General features: G+C 46.0%; 1 protein-coding gene across 2 annotated transcripts in view; it reads right to left on the bottom strand.

Annotated features, from left to right (window-relative positions):
* Positions 1-3,165: 3,165 nt before the first annotated feature.
* EYA2 (EYA transcriptional coactivator and phosphatase 2) overlaps positions 3,166-16,643 on the bottom strand; it is a 239,794-nt gene continuing 226,316 nt past the window's right edge. For both annotated transcript variants that reach the window (XM_082272195.1, XM_082272194.1), the window contains exons 13-17: positions 16,255-16,415; positions 10,960-11,074; positions 10,575-10,696; positions 7,360-7,460; positions 3,166-3,846 (exon numbers count right to left, since the gene is read on the bottom strand). In XM_082272195.1, the coding sequence (XP_082128321.1) occupies positions 3,766-3,846; positions 7,360-7,460; positions 10,575-10,696; positions 10,960-11,074; positions 16,255-16,415 (580 nt within the window). In that variant the 3' untranslated portion in view covers positions 3,166-3,765. The remainder of the gene's footprint in view (positions 3,847-7,359; positions 7,461-10,574; positions 10,697-10,959; positions 11,075-16,254; positions 16,416-16,643) is intronic.

Raw genomic sequence — 16,643 nt, 5'->3', positions numbered from 1 at the left:
TCCTCATCTCCCTATTATACCCAGTCCTCTGCACCGCAATAATAACCATTCCTCTGCTCCATACTATACCCAGTACTCTACACTCCATTAATAACCAGTCTTCTTCACCCTAATATACCTAGTCCTCTGCTCCCCATTAATAACCAGTCCTCTTCTCCCTATTATACCCAGTCCTCTGGACCCCATTAATAACCATTCCTCTGCTTCCTATTATACCCAGTACTCTACCCCCCATTAATGACCAGTCCTCTTTCTTTCCCATTACACTCAGTCCTCTCCTTCCCATTACCAACCAATCCTCTTCTCCCTATTATACCCAGTACTCTGCACCGCAATAATAACCAGTCCTCTGCTCCCTAATATACCTAGTCCTCTGCTTCCTATTATACCCAGTCCTCTGCTCCCTATTCTACCTAGTCATAGAAACATAGAATGTGTCGGCAGATAAGAACCATTTGGCCCATCTAGTCTGCCCAATATATCTGAATCCTTATGAATAGTCCCTGGCCCTATCTTATATGAAGGATAGCCTTATGCCTATCCCATGCATGCTTAAACTCCTTCACTTTATTTGCAGCTACCACTTCTGCAGGAAGGTTATTCCATGCATCCACTACTCTCTCAGTAAAGTAATACTTCCTCATATTACTTTTAAACCTTTGCCCCTCTAATTTAAAACGGTGTCCTCTTGTGGTAGTTTTTCTTCTTTTAAATATGCTCTCCTCCTTTACCGAGTTGATTCCCTTTATGTATTTAAAAGTTTCTATCATATCCCCTCTGTCTCTTCTTTCTTCCAAGCTATACATGTTAAGGTCCTTTAACCTTTCCTGGTAAGTTTTTTCCTGCAATCCATGTACTAGTTTAGTAGCTCTTCTCTGAACTCTCTCTAGAGTATCTATATCCTTCTGGAGATATGGCCTCCAGTACTGCGCACAATACTCCAAGTGAGGTCTCACCAGTGTTCTGTACAGCGGCATAAGCACTTCTCTCTCTTTCTACTGCTTATACCTCTCCCTATACATCCAAGCATTCTGCTGGCATTTCGTGCTGCTCTATTACATTGTCTTCCCACCTTTAAGTCTTCTGAAATAATTACTCCTAAATCCCTTTCCTCAGATACTGAGGTCAGGACTGTGTCAAATATTCTATATTCTGCCCTTGGGTTTTTATGCCCCAGGTGCATTATCTTGCACTTATCCACATTAAATTTCAGTTGCCAGAGTTCTGACCATTCTTCTAGTTTTCCTAAATCCTTTTCCATTTGGCGTTTCCCTCCAGGAACATCAACCCTGTTACATATCTTTGTGTCATCAGCAAAAAGACAAACCTTACCATAGAGGCCTTTTGTAATATCACTTATGAAGATATTAAACAAAATTGGTCCCAGTACAGATCCCTGAGGTACCCCACTGGTAACCTGAGCTTGTTCTGAATGTTCTCCATTGACTACAACCCTCTGTTGTCTGTCACTCAGCCACTGCCTAATCCACTCCACAATATGGGAGTCCATGCTCAATGACTGCAGTTTATTGATAAGTCTTCTATGTGGGACAGTGTCAAAAGCCTTACTAAAATCTAGATATGCAATGTCTACTGCACCTCCACCGTCTATTATTTTAGTCACCCAGTCCAAAAAATCTATAAGATTTGTTTGACATGATCTCCCTGAAGTAAACCCATGTTGTTTTTCATCTTGCAATCCATGGGATTTAAGATGTTCCACAATCCTATCCTTTAATAGGGTTTCCATTAATTTGCATACTATTGATGTCAGACTCACTGGTCTATAGTTGCTCGATTCCTCCCTACTACCTTTCTTGTGAATGGGCACGACATTTGCCAATTTCCAATCTTCCGGGACGACTCCTGTTACTAATGATTGGTTAAATAAATCTGTTAATGGTTTTGCCAGCTCACCACTAAGCTCTTTTAATAATTTTGGGTGTATCTCATCAGGACCCTGTGACTTATTTGTCTTCACTTTAGACAGCAATCTTAGAACGTCTTCCTCTGTAAAAACACATGCATCAAACGATTCATTAGTCATCCTTTCAAGTGGAGGTCCTTCTCCTTCTTTTTCTTCTGTAAAAACTGAACAGAAGTATTCATTTAGGCAGTCGGTTAGCCCTTTATTCTCTTCTACATACCTTCCGTCCTCTGTTTTTAATTTAGTTATTCCTTGTTTTAATTTCCTTTTTTCATTTATATATCTGAAGAATGTCTTATCCCCCTTTTTCATAGACTGAGCTAGTTTTTCTTCTGCCTGTGCTTTAGAAGTTCTTATAACTTGCTTGGCCTCTTTCTGCCTAATCTTGTAGATTTCCTTATCTTCATTGCTCTGGGTTTTTTTGCACCCCAAAAAAGTCCTCTGCACCCCATTAATAACCAGTCCTCTTCTCCCTATTCTACCTAGTCCTCTGCACCCCATTAATAACCAGTCCTCTGCTCCCTATTCTACCTAGCCCTCTGCACCCCATTAATACCAGTCCTCTCTCCTCCCTAATATTCATTCCGTTGCACCCCATTAATAACCAGTCCTCTGTTTCCTATTATACCCAGTACTCTACCCCCTATTAATGACCAGTCCTCTGCTCCCTATTATACCTAGTCCTCTGCACACCATTAATAACCAGTCCTCTTTCTTTCCCATTACACTCAGTCCTCTCCTTCCCATTAACAACCAATCCTCTTCTCCCTATTATACCCAGTACTCTGCACCGCAATAACAACCAGTCCTCTGCTCCCTAATATACCTAGTCCTCTGCTTCCTATTATACCCAGTCCTCTGCTCCCTATTCTACCTAGTCCTCTGCACCCCATTAATAACCAGTCCTCTGCTCCCTATTCTACCTAGTCCTCTGCACCCCATTAATACCAGTCCTCTCTCCTCCCTAATATTCATTCCTTTGCACCCCATTAATAACCAGTCCTCTGTTTCCTAGTATACCCATCCCCTCTGCACCCCGTTAATAACCAGTCCTCTGCTCCCTATTATACCCAGTCAGTCCTTTGCTCCCTATTATATACAATCATCTGCTTCTCACTATATCCAGTCCTCTGCCTCCCCTACATACCCCCCCCCCCCCACCACCACCACCACCTTGAATCACAGTCCCTTGAACCCAGAAGAGTATGACAACACAAAGTATTTTATGTTCCCCAAAATGTAAACGTATTTTTTATTTAATGCCGGACCACATACAGCCTTTATATATAAAAATCAGAGATGGTGGCATAAGGCACAGCGCAGACACATGCGGAGTCCACATCCCATCTATACAATAGAATTAACTAATGTACACAACGCGGCTAATCTCGCAATCGCCACGAAGAAGAGATTTATTAAATAAGATCCATGTACACCCTCCCCGCCCCTCAGACAGGTAAAAGGAGCGAAGTGAAAAAAAAAAACAAAAAAACGAGACAAGTCCATAAATTAGACAAAAATACAAAAAAAAAAAAAATCTGTCGGACTCAGACAGTTCAGTCCAGCGGTAAGTGATTTGAGTGGTGGAGCGGCCTGGAGTACGTCTGGCCAATCATTTTCAGTCTTTGTGCTTCTACACAGTCCCTGTGGCGGACGCGAGTCCGAGCTTCACTATAAACATCTTATTAAATAACAGACTGCGGGATCCAGGTAGCGGGCTCCGCCTGGGCGGGGCTGTCAGTCCATTGGATGCTGATATGTTGTACAGGATGGCTTCTTGTCCGAGCCCAGATTTCCTGGATGAGCCAAGGTCGGCCGATGTAGGTGAGCACCCGGCGCTACAAGTACTCCAGCTCGAGGGCATGCCTTAAGGCCTCCAAGTCAGCGTGGCAAGAAATTCGCCAGAATGGCATGTTGTGCTGTGGAAGAAATGAGAATCGTGGGTCACAGAGAATTCAGAAAACAGTCACATTTAAAGCCAAACATTTTGGATAGAAATGATTAATGATCCCTGATTGTTTTCTGCCCATGCCTGTGTCATAGAGGCCCATAGAAGACTACGGGCCCATCTCCCTGATTGTTTCCTGCCCATGTCTGCATAGTAGAGCCAAATAGAATTCTACGGCCCATCTCCCTGAGTCTTCCTGATTGTTTCCAACTCATGTCTGCATAGTAGAGCTCCATAGAAGTCTACGGGGCCCAGCTCCCTGAGTCTTCCTAAATGTTTCTGGCCCTTGCCTGTGCAGTAGTGCCTCATAGAAGTCTACAGGGCACATCTTCCTAAACCTCTCTGATAATTTCCTGCCCCTGCCTGTGCAGTAGAGCTCCAAAGAAGTATTCAGGGCCCATCTCCCTGATTGTTTCCTGCCCATGCCTGTGTAGTAGAGCCCCAAAGGGTCCTTTGGGGTCCATCTTCCTAAATCTTGTTTCTTGCCTGTGCCTGCACAGTAGGGCCCCATATAAGTCTATGGGGCCCATCTTCCTAAACCTCTCTGATTGTTTCCTGCCCTTGCCTGTGGAATAGAGCCCCATAGAAGTCTACGGGGCATATCTTCCTGATTGTTTACTGCCCGTGCCTGCGCAGTAGAGCCCCATTGACTTCTACAGGACCCATCACCCTAAATCTCCCTGATTGTTTCCTGCCCTTGCCTGTGCAGTAGATCCCCATAAAAGTCTACGAGGCCCATCCCTCTGAGTCTCCCTGATTGTTTCTTGCCCATGCTTGGGCAGTAGAGTCCCATAGAAGTCTTCAGGGCCCATCTCCCTGATTGTTTCCTCCCTATCCCTGTGCAGTAGAGCCCCAAAGAAGCCTTCAGGGCTCATCTACCTAGATCTCCCTGAATGTTTCCTGCCCATGCCTGCACAGTAGAGTCCCATAGAAGTCTTAGGGAGATTTAGAGACATTGACTCCGAAGACTTCTATGGGGCTCTACTGTGCAGGCATGGGCATGGAGACGGGCCCTGTAGACTTCTATGGGGCTATACTGCACAGGCACAGGCAGGAAATAATCAGGGAAATTTAGAGAGATTGACCCCAAATTATTTCCTGCCTGTACCTGCAAAGTACAGTCCCATAGAAGGCTACAAGGCCCATCTCACTGAGTCTCCAGCCCCAAGAGATGGAGGTAGACAATCCCCAGAGCCTTTAGGCAACAGATCTCGGTAATTATGCATCTGCGAAGGGGGGGGGGGGAGTGATTGATTCACTGAGGTCATGGGGGCAAAAAGAAGAAGCCTAAAGTTCACTTGGCACTTCTGAGCAGAAACCAGTCACAATACTATAACATGGACTATAAAGAGAAAATGGTCTCTTCCCTTTTACCTCCCCTGACTAAGCCAAATCCTCCTTTATTTGTTTCTCACACGCTCCCCCTCCCAGACACTGCAGCTCACAGTGGGAGGGGTTTCAGCAACTGAAGCAGTGCTATCAATCCAGAAGCAGTGGGCGGGACTAGATGTGACCAGGGGCTGATTGCTGAGCTAAAGGCTGACAATGCTGATAGCCACACCTCCCTGCAACATCTTCTCTTGCAAGCAGACACAGCCTACAGGAAGGTGACAACTGTGCTCTGGATTCAGAAGCAGTGCAGCATTGTCGTCACCCCATCACAGGAAGCTGCATTAGGTGGACTTTACTGGCAGGAGCAGTGCAGGATTGTTGTCACTCCATCACAGGAAGCTGCATTAGGGGAGCAGTGCAGCATTGTTGTCACCCTGTCAGAGGAAACTGCATTAATTGGGCTTCACTGGCAGGAGCAGTGCAGCATTGTTGTTACCCTGTCACAGGAAGCTGCATTAGGGGAGCTTCACTGGTTGGAGCAGTGCAGCATTGTTGTTACCCTGTGACAGGAAACTGCATTAGGTGGGCTTCATTGGCAGAAGTAGTGCAGCATTGTTGTCACCCCCTCACAGGAAGCTGCATTAAGGGAACTTCACTGGTAGGAGCAGTGCAGCATTTTTGTCACCCCATCACAGGAAGCTGCATTAGGTGAGCGTCACTGGCAGGAGCAGTGCAGCATTGTTGTCACCCTGTCACAGGAAGCTGCATTAGGTGGGCTTCACTGGCAGGATCAGTGTAGCATTGTTGTCACCCCATCACAGGAAGCTGCATTAGGTGGGCTTTACTGGAAGGAGCAGTGCAGCATTGTTGTTACCCTGTCACAGGAAGCTACATTAGGTGAGATTCACTGGTAGGAGCAGTGCAGCATTGTTGTCACCTTGTGATAGGAACACAAATACCGTGTGACATAAAAAATTGCAATGACCGCCATTTTATTCTTCGGGGATATATAATGTTTGGGGGTTCTGAGCAATTTTCTAGCAACAAAATGATGATGTTTACATGTAGGAGAGTAATGCCGGAATTCTCTTGGTAAGAAAGCGGTTAAAGTTCTGCATAGAGTAGGTGATGGTCCACTTTTATTTTCTGCCATGTGTCCAACCTCCATTAACTTCCTGTCCAGCAAAGCCAACTGGAAGTGAGAGGAAACCCCTCAAAGGAAAAGCTTCCTCCCATGGAAAGATTTCTCCCCTATTCCTGTTATAGGGACACATGTATAATGTGGGATACCCCATTACTTCCTGTCTCGGTGACACCAGGACAACTACCAGTGACTGTACCAAGCGGGGACACCGACAGCAACACAAACATGATCAGCGCAGAAGAAAACCTTTATATTTGAGTAAGAAATTGTGATTACAGATTTGCAATTCAGGTAAACCCCCCAAGGGTCAAACTTGGCCCCAGTTTCTGTTTTCGGGATAAATTATTTTCTCAACTTTACTTATTATTTTGACTTATTTAATGAGAAAAACAGATCACCTGACAGGCCCGGGGAGTGTATTAGGAGGAGGTTGGGTAATAGCTGTATACAGATTCATCACGTTATTACTCAGAGCCCGGTGTTATAATACACACAGTGCAAAGAACCCGAGTGACCCCCAATAAAGAGAACCTGTCACGATGGCACAGCAGAAACAGTCCCTGCCCATCTCCTGGAAGTGGTGACGATTTCGGGGCAGCTACATCCCCCTGCCCAGAAACCAGCACCACCACCACCAGGAGCCAGACAGCAGCAAGAGCCGAGGAGACAGGTTCTCTTTGATAGTGCAGAGCTTCTGTACATAGGGAGCAATAAAAAGTCAGCAGACACTCGGTTTTCATCAGCTGCGGGAAGTGGCGGGATGTTTAATAATCGCTCGTGTCGGGGAAAGCGGGGGGAAAGGTTGCTGGTAGGAAGCAGACGCTGTCAGGGGACACCCCGACTAATGGAGGGGATTTTCTGGAGGAAATTGCTCCTCGGGATGCTGGTGCTGCTTTTTTATTTTTTTTACAATTTTTTTTATTTTTTTTTAACAATCACTCATGTTTTATTCATCAGAGGTTATATCTAAAAGTTTATCGCTGATTGGGGGGGGGGGGGGTTATTTACCTTTTTTGCTGCCTGTTCCTCTTCTACGCCGTCTCCGATTACAACGTAAACCGCTTTTCTCCCAAACCTTTGCATTATCCTCTCGAAGCAGCACTCCTTCCCTGCAAACAGAGAGATGGGTCAGAATACTTGTCAACCTGAGGTGCGGGGGAGTGGGAGAGGAGCTAGAACATCAAATAGGAGGAGCATGGAGCTCTCTAAAGACAGCCATACGCAGATCGATTTGTGATTGTTATTCATATTCAGTATCGATCGATGCAACACATACGTTTAGCAAATCAAAAGCAAGTAACATCTCTCTGAATGTTAGTCTCCCCTCCTTCTGACTCCACAGGTAAGCCCATAAGGGTGAAACGTGTCAACATAGGGGCAGGACATGGGAGCCTGCGCATACCCAACTACACGTGCCTAAATCAATTGAAAGCTCAATAAATCGATCAAAGGGAGAATCTGTGGTTTATGATTCCTATTACATTCAATCATTTTAGTTGCATCGATGACTGTGTAAGCCCAAAACAACCACCTATAGCTGGTAGTTTGCTGGCTTAGGTTAGATCAGTAGTCTCCAAACTGCAGCCTGGGTGCCAGATGAAGCCCTTTGGTTACTTTTATCTGACCCTTGGGGCACTATTTTATCCACTAATACCAACAAATGGGCACTATTCCTCCTAATGACACCAACAATTGGGGCACTATTCCTCCTAATGACACCAACAATTGGGGCACAATGACATCAATGATGGGGCGCAATTCCTCCCACTGACACCAATGATGGGGCGCAATTCCTCCCACTGACACCAATAATGGTGCACAGTTCCTTCCACTGACACCAATGATGGGGCGCAATTCCTACCACTGACACGAACAATGGGGCGCAACTCCTCCCACACTGACACCAATGATCAGACACAATTCCTCCCACTGACACTAATGATAGGGTACAATAACATCAATAATGGGGCGCACTTCCTCCCACTGACACCAAGAATGGGACGCAATTCCTCCCATTGACACCAATGATGGGGAACAATTCCGCCTACTGCCAGCATTGTTGTTACCCCATCACAGGAAGCTGTATTAGGTGAGTTTCACTGGTAGGAGCAGTGCAGCATTGTTGTCACTTTGTCACAGGGAGCTGCATTAGGTGGGCTTCAATGGCAGGAGTAGTGCAGCATTGTTGCCACCCTGTCACAGGAAGCTGCATTAGGTGGGCTTCACTGGCAGGAGCAGTGCAGCATTGTTGTCACCCTGTCACAGGAAGCAGCATTAGGTGAGCTTCACTGGCAGGAGCAGTGCAGCATTGTTTTCTCCCCATCATAGGAAGCTGCATTAGGTGGACTTCACTTGCCGGACCAGTGCAGCATTGTTGTCACCCTGTCACAGGAAGCTGCAATAGATGACCTTCACTGGCAGGAGCAGTGCAGCATTGTTTTCTCCCAATCATAGGAAGCTGCATTAGGTGGACTTCACTGGCAGGAGCAGTGCAGCATTGTTGTCTCCCCATCATAGAAAGCTGCATTAGGTGGACTTCACTGGCAGGAGCAGTGCAGCATTGTTGTCTCCCCATCATAGAAAGCTGCATTAGGTGGACTTCACTGGCAGGAGCAGTGCAGCATTGTTGTCTCCCCATCATAGAAAGCTGCATTAGGTGGACTTCACTAGCAGGAGCAGTGCAGCATTGTTGGTGTAGGTATAGGTGGGGCATTTTTCAGGGGATTCTTAGAGAAATCGGTAAGGGCAGATACACTTGTGATTAGGTGCTACAATAGAGCTAAGTAACAGGCACACCTCCTCATCACGAGTGTCCTCACCCGAACCTGTAAAGAAAGTGAGGGTGTGTGTCTGGAAACACAGAAGTGGGTGGTGCCTGAGCAGTTATGTTACTGAGTGCTTATAGCTGAGAGGAAAGGGTTAACACTGCTGACCAGGTTTTCCAGGGCTTTTCTGAGCCATGCCGCCATCTGCTGGACAAAGCTTATAAAAATGGGGAATGGTAGCTAGATAAAAGGTCTTTCATTGCTCTCTGCATTGGGAAGATAAGGAGAGTTTTGCTGAAGATGTAATTGCCAATATGCCACTTTGCCATCCCTTGTAAAAGCCCAGTTGAGGTTCCAAGGGATATGGACTTATGCTGCTGAATGGACTAAAAGACTTTCTCACCTATTTAAAGGTATGACTACATCATTGGGGAAAAGGGAGCACCAGGGACACACTAAAAGGGCACATAGATGACTTTGTACAGGAATGTATATCGAAGATGTTTCTGAGGACTGTTTATTTGTCACATTTAACTACTTCAGTAAAATAATTTTGTTGCAGTTTTATTTGCCTGCTCTCAAGTCACAAAAGGAGTGCATGCTTGGCATATCCAAAGAACGGCTTTGCAGGGGATGGAGAGGAGTTTGTGAAGATACAGTATAGAAGTCTAATGAGCAGAGAAGCTATCTGCAGGAGGCTATATTGCCCTTGTTAAGGACTACTGTACTAGTGCCTTGTGCATAAGCAGCCAGGCAGTCAGGAAGGGGGTGACATGGAAGGTATGCCTTATACTTGGACCGACCTCACCATATTTTACAAGGCATCCTAGAGACCTAGCCTGGGAGTGACGGAGGAAGATAAAGTGGGGCTTCCGGAGAAAAATAAACACAGGATATGTACAGTTGAGCTTCCTAGTGTCAAAATGTATCATGCAGATCGAGTAAGGGAGTGGGGTGATGGGTTTCTGGAGTTCAATACAGGCTCAGCAGTACCAGCTCAGAAATGCAAACCTTAAGTGAGAGAAGTATTCCAAAGTGTAATAAGGAACTGTATCCGTAGTGAACAATGTGAAATGTTATAGAAGTTGGCCACAGATTACAAAGAGTTAGCTGTGTTTAGTGGAGGAGTCTCATATTTAGGATGGAGTGCCCCCCAATTCTGCATCAGTGTGAAAGGCGGGCTCAGCCTACCTCTGTGGGACACTAGCAAAAGCACGGTACAAATCTCCGCACTTGGGCGCAGTAAGCCCCACCCACACACAGGTCCCCATTGCCTTACAACAGACCTCTCATCTGCTCATAGGCTCATTACTAGAACTTTCTAGAAGGCTCTGAAAATATTCAGAGACCACAGCGAGCGTTTTATTAACTGCTCAAATATTAGAAGCACACTTCAATCTATGCACAAGGACTACCACCCTCCTGTCACCTTATCTGATTTTTGGAGATGCGGCTTACCTGTCTTGGTGGCGCTATAAATATTTTCTATGGGGAAGACGGTCCCCAAGCCGTACAGCAGGACTTTGGCGATGGCCGGCACGAGCTGGGTTGTTGTGACCAACACGTTCACACAGTTTGGTCTGGAAATGGAAAAAAAAAAAAAGATTAAAATGGCAACAATGTACTCATTTAGAGGTCTAAAGTATTTTTATGGGAAAGTATAAATGGGAGTTGTTTTGCTGCACTTAAAGCATGCGTCAATCACAAGTCACCTGATTCCAATATACTCCCATAGTACAATGTGGATGATCATTACATAACCTAAAATGGCATAGATCTCTGTACTCAACAATGACATTATAATGGATCAGTGATAAACAATCACGTTCGACTCTGCGCTCACCTGGAATGGATGAGATTCAGGGCTTTCAGCGCATGCGTCAGCCATAGATCTGTCAGGGCCTCCATCTCTGCCCGCAGCTGGAGCCACGTCTCCCTCTTGGGGGCACCAATTAGGCCTAGGGAAGCAAGATCTCTAATTAGTATTGTGGACCGTATGAAACACAATAAAGGGTTCTGTATCCATTGGTTATTATTATATAATACAATATCAGCACAATGGTACAAAAGATAAAAAAATAAATGACAGTAAACTGATATCAATACCCACCTACAAACTTACATAAGCCCTTCTCCAAAGCCAATCATAGAACCAAACAATCCCTTACATTTCAAATAGTGATTTACATCCAGCAGCTCAGTGGCGGGCTTCTGAATCTGATTGCATCAGAAATATGCCACTTCAGATCTCTGAACACATCAAGGCACACCACAGGTCTGGCAATATGTGTGGCTGGTATGTGAAAGGAGCTTTGTGGTTGGCTAGAGTTAGTGCCAAGAGCTCCTTTCCTGCTAGAACACTGCCCCTCCTGCTGAGGCCGAACCCTCCGCCATATTGTGCCCCACTCCCTCCCAGAGGCCTCTACACAACGTTCCGGGCCATTGGCCTTTATATCCCAAGGAAGGAATGTCCACACCTATGAATACAATCTGATGGAACTCAGGGAATGGCATAACAGTCACATTACATTCGCATACATTCCAAAATCAATGCATAGTCAATCACATCTAGTGGACGGCCCGCAGTAGTCACATGTGAAAGCATATGCAGTAAGTCAATCACATCTAGTGGACGGCCCGCAATAATAACATATGAAAGCATACGCAGCAAGTGAATCACATCTAGTGGACGGCCCGCAGTAGTCACATGTGAAAGCATATGCAGTAAGTCAATCACATCTAGTGGACGGCCCGCAGTAATAACATATGAAAGCATATGCAGCAAGTGAATCACATCTAGTGGACGGCCCACAGTAGTCACACGTGAAAGCATATGCAGTAAGTCAATCACATCTAGTGGACGGCCCGCACTAATAACATATGAAAGCATATGCAGCAAGTGAATCACATCTAGTGGACAGCCCGCAGTAGTCACATGTGAAAGCATATGCAGTAAGTCAATCGCATCTAGTGCACAGCCCGAAGTAATAACATGTGAAAGCATATGCAGCTCTCTTAGCAGCCATCTCCCTCTAATAGTCTGCCCTTCCACCCAAGGTCATTAGTACTCCCAGGACTTGTGCTCTACGCAATCACCTCCTCCTTAGGTACACCTCTACCGAGACCGGGCAGGGAAATAGCCTCACTCAGGGTACACTTGGCCTTGCATAAGAGGCCTTTTGCAATCTGCCCTATCCTGTACTTCAATAAGGGTCACGAAGTCTACAGCCGACTCTCCTTGGTGTAGGTCTACTCTTCCCCAGCCTCCTGCAATGTCCAGGGCCACCACATGCTGGTTACATCTGTACTGGTGTGGGGTGCTTAGCTCCAATGCCCCAAGTGCACTAGGGCTCCTCCCAACCTGACTTATAACTGAGCACTGACTCACCCATGAGTGGCATCATTTGCTGTAACCTAACACTACTCGGGTAGAAGACCACCTAGTGGCAAAATAGCTAACTGCACCTGCCTACAGGTATATGTACTACAGTATATTGCAGCTCCTCAATCCATAGATGTGGTGGCTGCATTCGTTTTCTTTTCTCTCTTTATTGTCACCTGGTGATACTGCCAGTCCTAGGGTGACAACACTCACTCACTGGGGGATAAATGAACAAAAATAGAAAGTCAAGTGCCACACCACTACTTAAAGGTCCAGATCTGGTTCCCAGGCAGCAGGCTTCTACACCCCCCAGAGGATGTCCACAGTCTCTTCGACTTGTAGTGTAATGTAACAAAAAATAAAGTGCCACACGACTGCTAAAAGGTCCAAATACGATTTTATTCCAATAAAAGTCAGAAAGTCCAAAGAGTATTCAATGTGTTTCGGGGATCAAATACTTTTCCTTCATCACAGCCTGACTGAATACAATGTCAACAAACTAGAAGTCAGCTGGACCAAAGAGTAGACAACACATTTCTGGGCTCCATTAATCAGGGCCAAACCAACTGCAGACAAGACCTGTGCTTGTAACCACACTGGAAAAAATACCATGAAAAGGTCCAGTTCACTTCCAGTCCATCCACACCATTCTCAGGCAAGCCCTGATGAAGGAACAAGAAATGTGTTGGTGCTGGGGATCAGCAGCAGGGATGACCAGAAGATGACACCAGCAAACAGAATACACAGTAGACACAAAAAGATAAAGGTGAACGTTAAACCAAATGAGAAAAAAGCCACCTAACTAGCAATTAACAATACACAATATATACAAAAATGGGGAACAGGGTAATCCAGGAGGTGTAAGGAACAGTCAAGAAGGGGGAACCAAGACTGGGATCAGGAACAAGACAAGCAGGGTACAGGGTACAGGATATAGGTACAAGGCAAGAGCAGGCTCAAGATCAAAAGCAAGCAGTATCTGGCTAGAAGGGCAAAACACTGAAGCACAAGGGAATAGTAGAGAAGGAACTAAATACCTTCCCAGCAACCAGCATCAGGTGGAGACTAATTACTGTGATCTACTGGGAGACACCCACAGGTGGACACTGCAACTACAACACCACCAGCAGGTGATCCACGTCCTAACAGATGGATAATCTTAGGGAGGGCTTTGGACCCCTGAAACCTGTTGACTTCTCTTAATATTGTCCAATGGCTTTTATTGGTATAAAATATTTTTGTGTTGTACTTAGTGTCCTACTCCTGCAGGTGGCACTATAACCCAGTGGTCGAGATCTACTGATCTTTAAATGTCCTTCACGGAAAAAAAAATAAAAATCCATACACACAAAATGCAGTAAGTCTAATAATATAATAATTAATTATGGTAAATATTCCCAGCAGTGACACCCCCCCCCCACCACTCCCTGGGATATAACAGCGGAAAATATTGTAATTGTTGCAGATGGCCATGGTGTTTATGCACAGCCTCTCTTTAAAAAAAGCCTCTACGTCGTTTTTTCTGGCTCGGGAACCCCAAACGTAACTGTCCGCAAGAGAGGAATGAAATGGAACCTCGAAGGTTTTCAGCGATGATACATGGAAGCAATTAAAAGTCATAATTATGCCAGCCATTATTTCTGGGGCTTTTAGAGCTCTGGCAGAAAAGAAAATGCGTTTTTGGCAAAGGCAATTAAACACCATAAAAGTAAAGGCGACGGCTCGTTGGTATAAACAACGGACCTGTAAAGATGTCCCATGATAGGGATATTATTGATGGGAAAATCTACTTTTTTCCTTCGGGGAGATGGAAGAAATGAGGATAGATTTCCATGGGATGTTCTGCGTCAGAAAAAAATATTAGGGGGGGAGAACTATGAAAACCTTAGGAAGGAACTGGTAACTTGGTAACCAATCAGGCTGCAGCTTTCAATTTCAATCATCTAAGAATAAATCCCAACTCCACGAATGAAAAAAAAAAAAAAATATATATATATATATATATATATATATTTTTCATTGCATTCCCCCCCCCCCCCTTCCCCAACCTCCCATGCATTGTACTTGATGATGTTATCATGTGTGGCCCAGAGTGCCTTCAGGGGGCCAGTCGCTCAGACTGAGGGAGCCTGCCAAAGGAGGAGTAAGGTAAGTATTTCACTTTAGGCAGGGCCAGGACAAGGGGTGGGCAGGAGGGACGGCTGCTCTGGGCACTGTGATATCATGTGACTTGGGGGGGGGGCACCGGGAAGGAATTTGTGTTTGGAGGAGGAATTTAGGGGGCAGCAGGGGGTAAGAATTGTCTTAGGAGGGGAAACTCAGGGGGATTTGTGTTTGGAGGGGGATGAGAGAGAAGAGGATTTGGGGGGTTTGTGCTAGAAGAGGTGATATCATAGAAGGGGAAGGGGATCTGTGCTAGAAGGATCTTTTTTTTTTTTTTTGATGGGGGTGGTGAGGGAGTATTTGTGCTAGTAGGTATGATTAGTGAGTGTTTGTACGCGGAGAGGGGCTTTGGGAGGGGAGGAGGTGGAGTGGAGGGGGCAGAGATGTGTGCTCAGAGGGTGGATTTCAGCAGGGGGCGGATTTGCACTGGGAGGAGAGGGCATTTATGCATAGGTGGTAATAATGCAGACTAGTGCCAATTTTTTTTTGGGTGGGGAGTCATTTTTGTTCACACATATTGCTCATACATCTTGGGGGGGGGGGGGGGGGGTTGTGCTAGTAGGTATGATTGGTGGGTTTTTGTACTAGGAGAGGGGCTTTGGGGGAGGGAGGGGTGGAGGGACAGATTTGTGTTCAGAGGGGAAATTTCAGCAGGGGTGGATTTGTACTGGGAGGAGGGGGAGTTTATGCTTAGGGGGTAATCATGCAGATTAGTGCTTAATTTATTTTTAGTTTTTTTTGGGGGGGTTTGCTGAGACATAATGCTCATACATCTTGGGGGGCGCAAGGTTAGCACATTTGCTCTGAGCCAGGGGAGGACTGGGCCATGGGGCAGGGGGGCATTTTCCCCCTGGGCCATTCTGATGCCCCGTTAAAAGGCTGCCCCCTGGCCCGAAAGTTGCCAGTTAGCCCCTGCTCTGGGCTATAGGTGACTGGCACTGACTTTATGTGAATGGTCCGCAGTAGTTACATGTGAAAGCATATGCAGCACTCTTTGCAGCCATCTCCCTTTAATAGTCTCTCCTTCCAACCGAGATCACTAGTACTCACAGGACTGTACTTTCTGTAGTCACTTCTCCCAGGAAATAGCAGCACTTTATTCCTCATCCCATAGAGTTAATGAGCATTTAACCCTTGCAGTGCTGGGGGGGGGGGGTGTGCAAGGGTATTTTTTCTCCCAAAAGTTAGGATTTAGGCCTCATTCACACGATGATTTCTACTGTGATCACTATAATTAGATTATTCGCTATTAGTTGCTACGCTCCATTGTTAGCTATATGTGTGTTGCCTGATTGTTAATAGCGCTGGATAAATCACAGGCAATGGCACCACTGTAGCATGAGCGCACCAGCAATGCGTATGTGCCCATACAATGTGCAATGCCCATGTGTATTCATATTGTCATTGCTGTCCCATCAGCACACACACCCGGCCTGTTATCTGCACATGTAAACCTCTTTGTGTGTAATAATTTGTATCCTTTTTATATCACAAGTGAATACAAAGTTGCGATGGTTCAGGGAGTATTGGCTAGGAGAGAACACTGGATACAATCGGTGATAAGTCACAGTGGTGACGTCACATGACACCCACCTCCTACGTTGTTTTTGTAGGTGCCGTACAGCTCTTTCACTCTTCTGTAGCGGAACGCCAACTTCCTCATCCAGTCCACTCCCCCGTGGACTCCGGACCCCAGGCAGAGATTGGCCCCGGCCGCCGAGCTGTGGAATCCATCCCCAGAAAAGTTGTATGTGCTGCAAGAGAGAGATAGAGATGGGGGGTCAATATGAGAGCGGGAGAGACAGGGATGGGGGATTAGTCTGAGAGTGGGAGATACAGGGATGGGGGGTCAGTCTGTGAGCGGGAGATTCAGGGATGGGGGGTCAGTCTGAGAGCGGGAGAGACAGGGATGGGGGATCAGTCTGAGAGCGGGAGAGACAGGGATGGGGGGTCAGTCTGAGAGCGGGAGAGACAGGGATGGG

Source organism: Pelophylax lessonae, assembly GCF_965119305.1.
Source record: "Pelophylax lessonae genome assembly, chromosome: 11".
NCBI classification, from domain to species: Eukaryota; Metazoa; Chordata; class Amphibia; order Anura; family Ranidae; genus Pelophylax; species Pelophylax lessonae.
The sequence above is the reverse complement of the archived record's forward strand: the minus strand, read 5'-3'. Positions and strand labels throughout refer to the sequence as shown.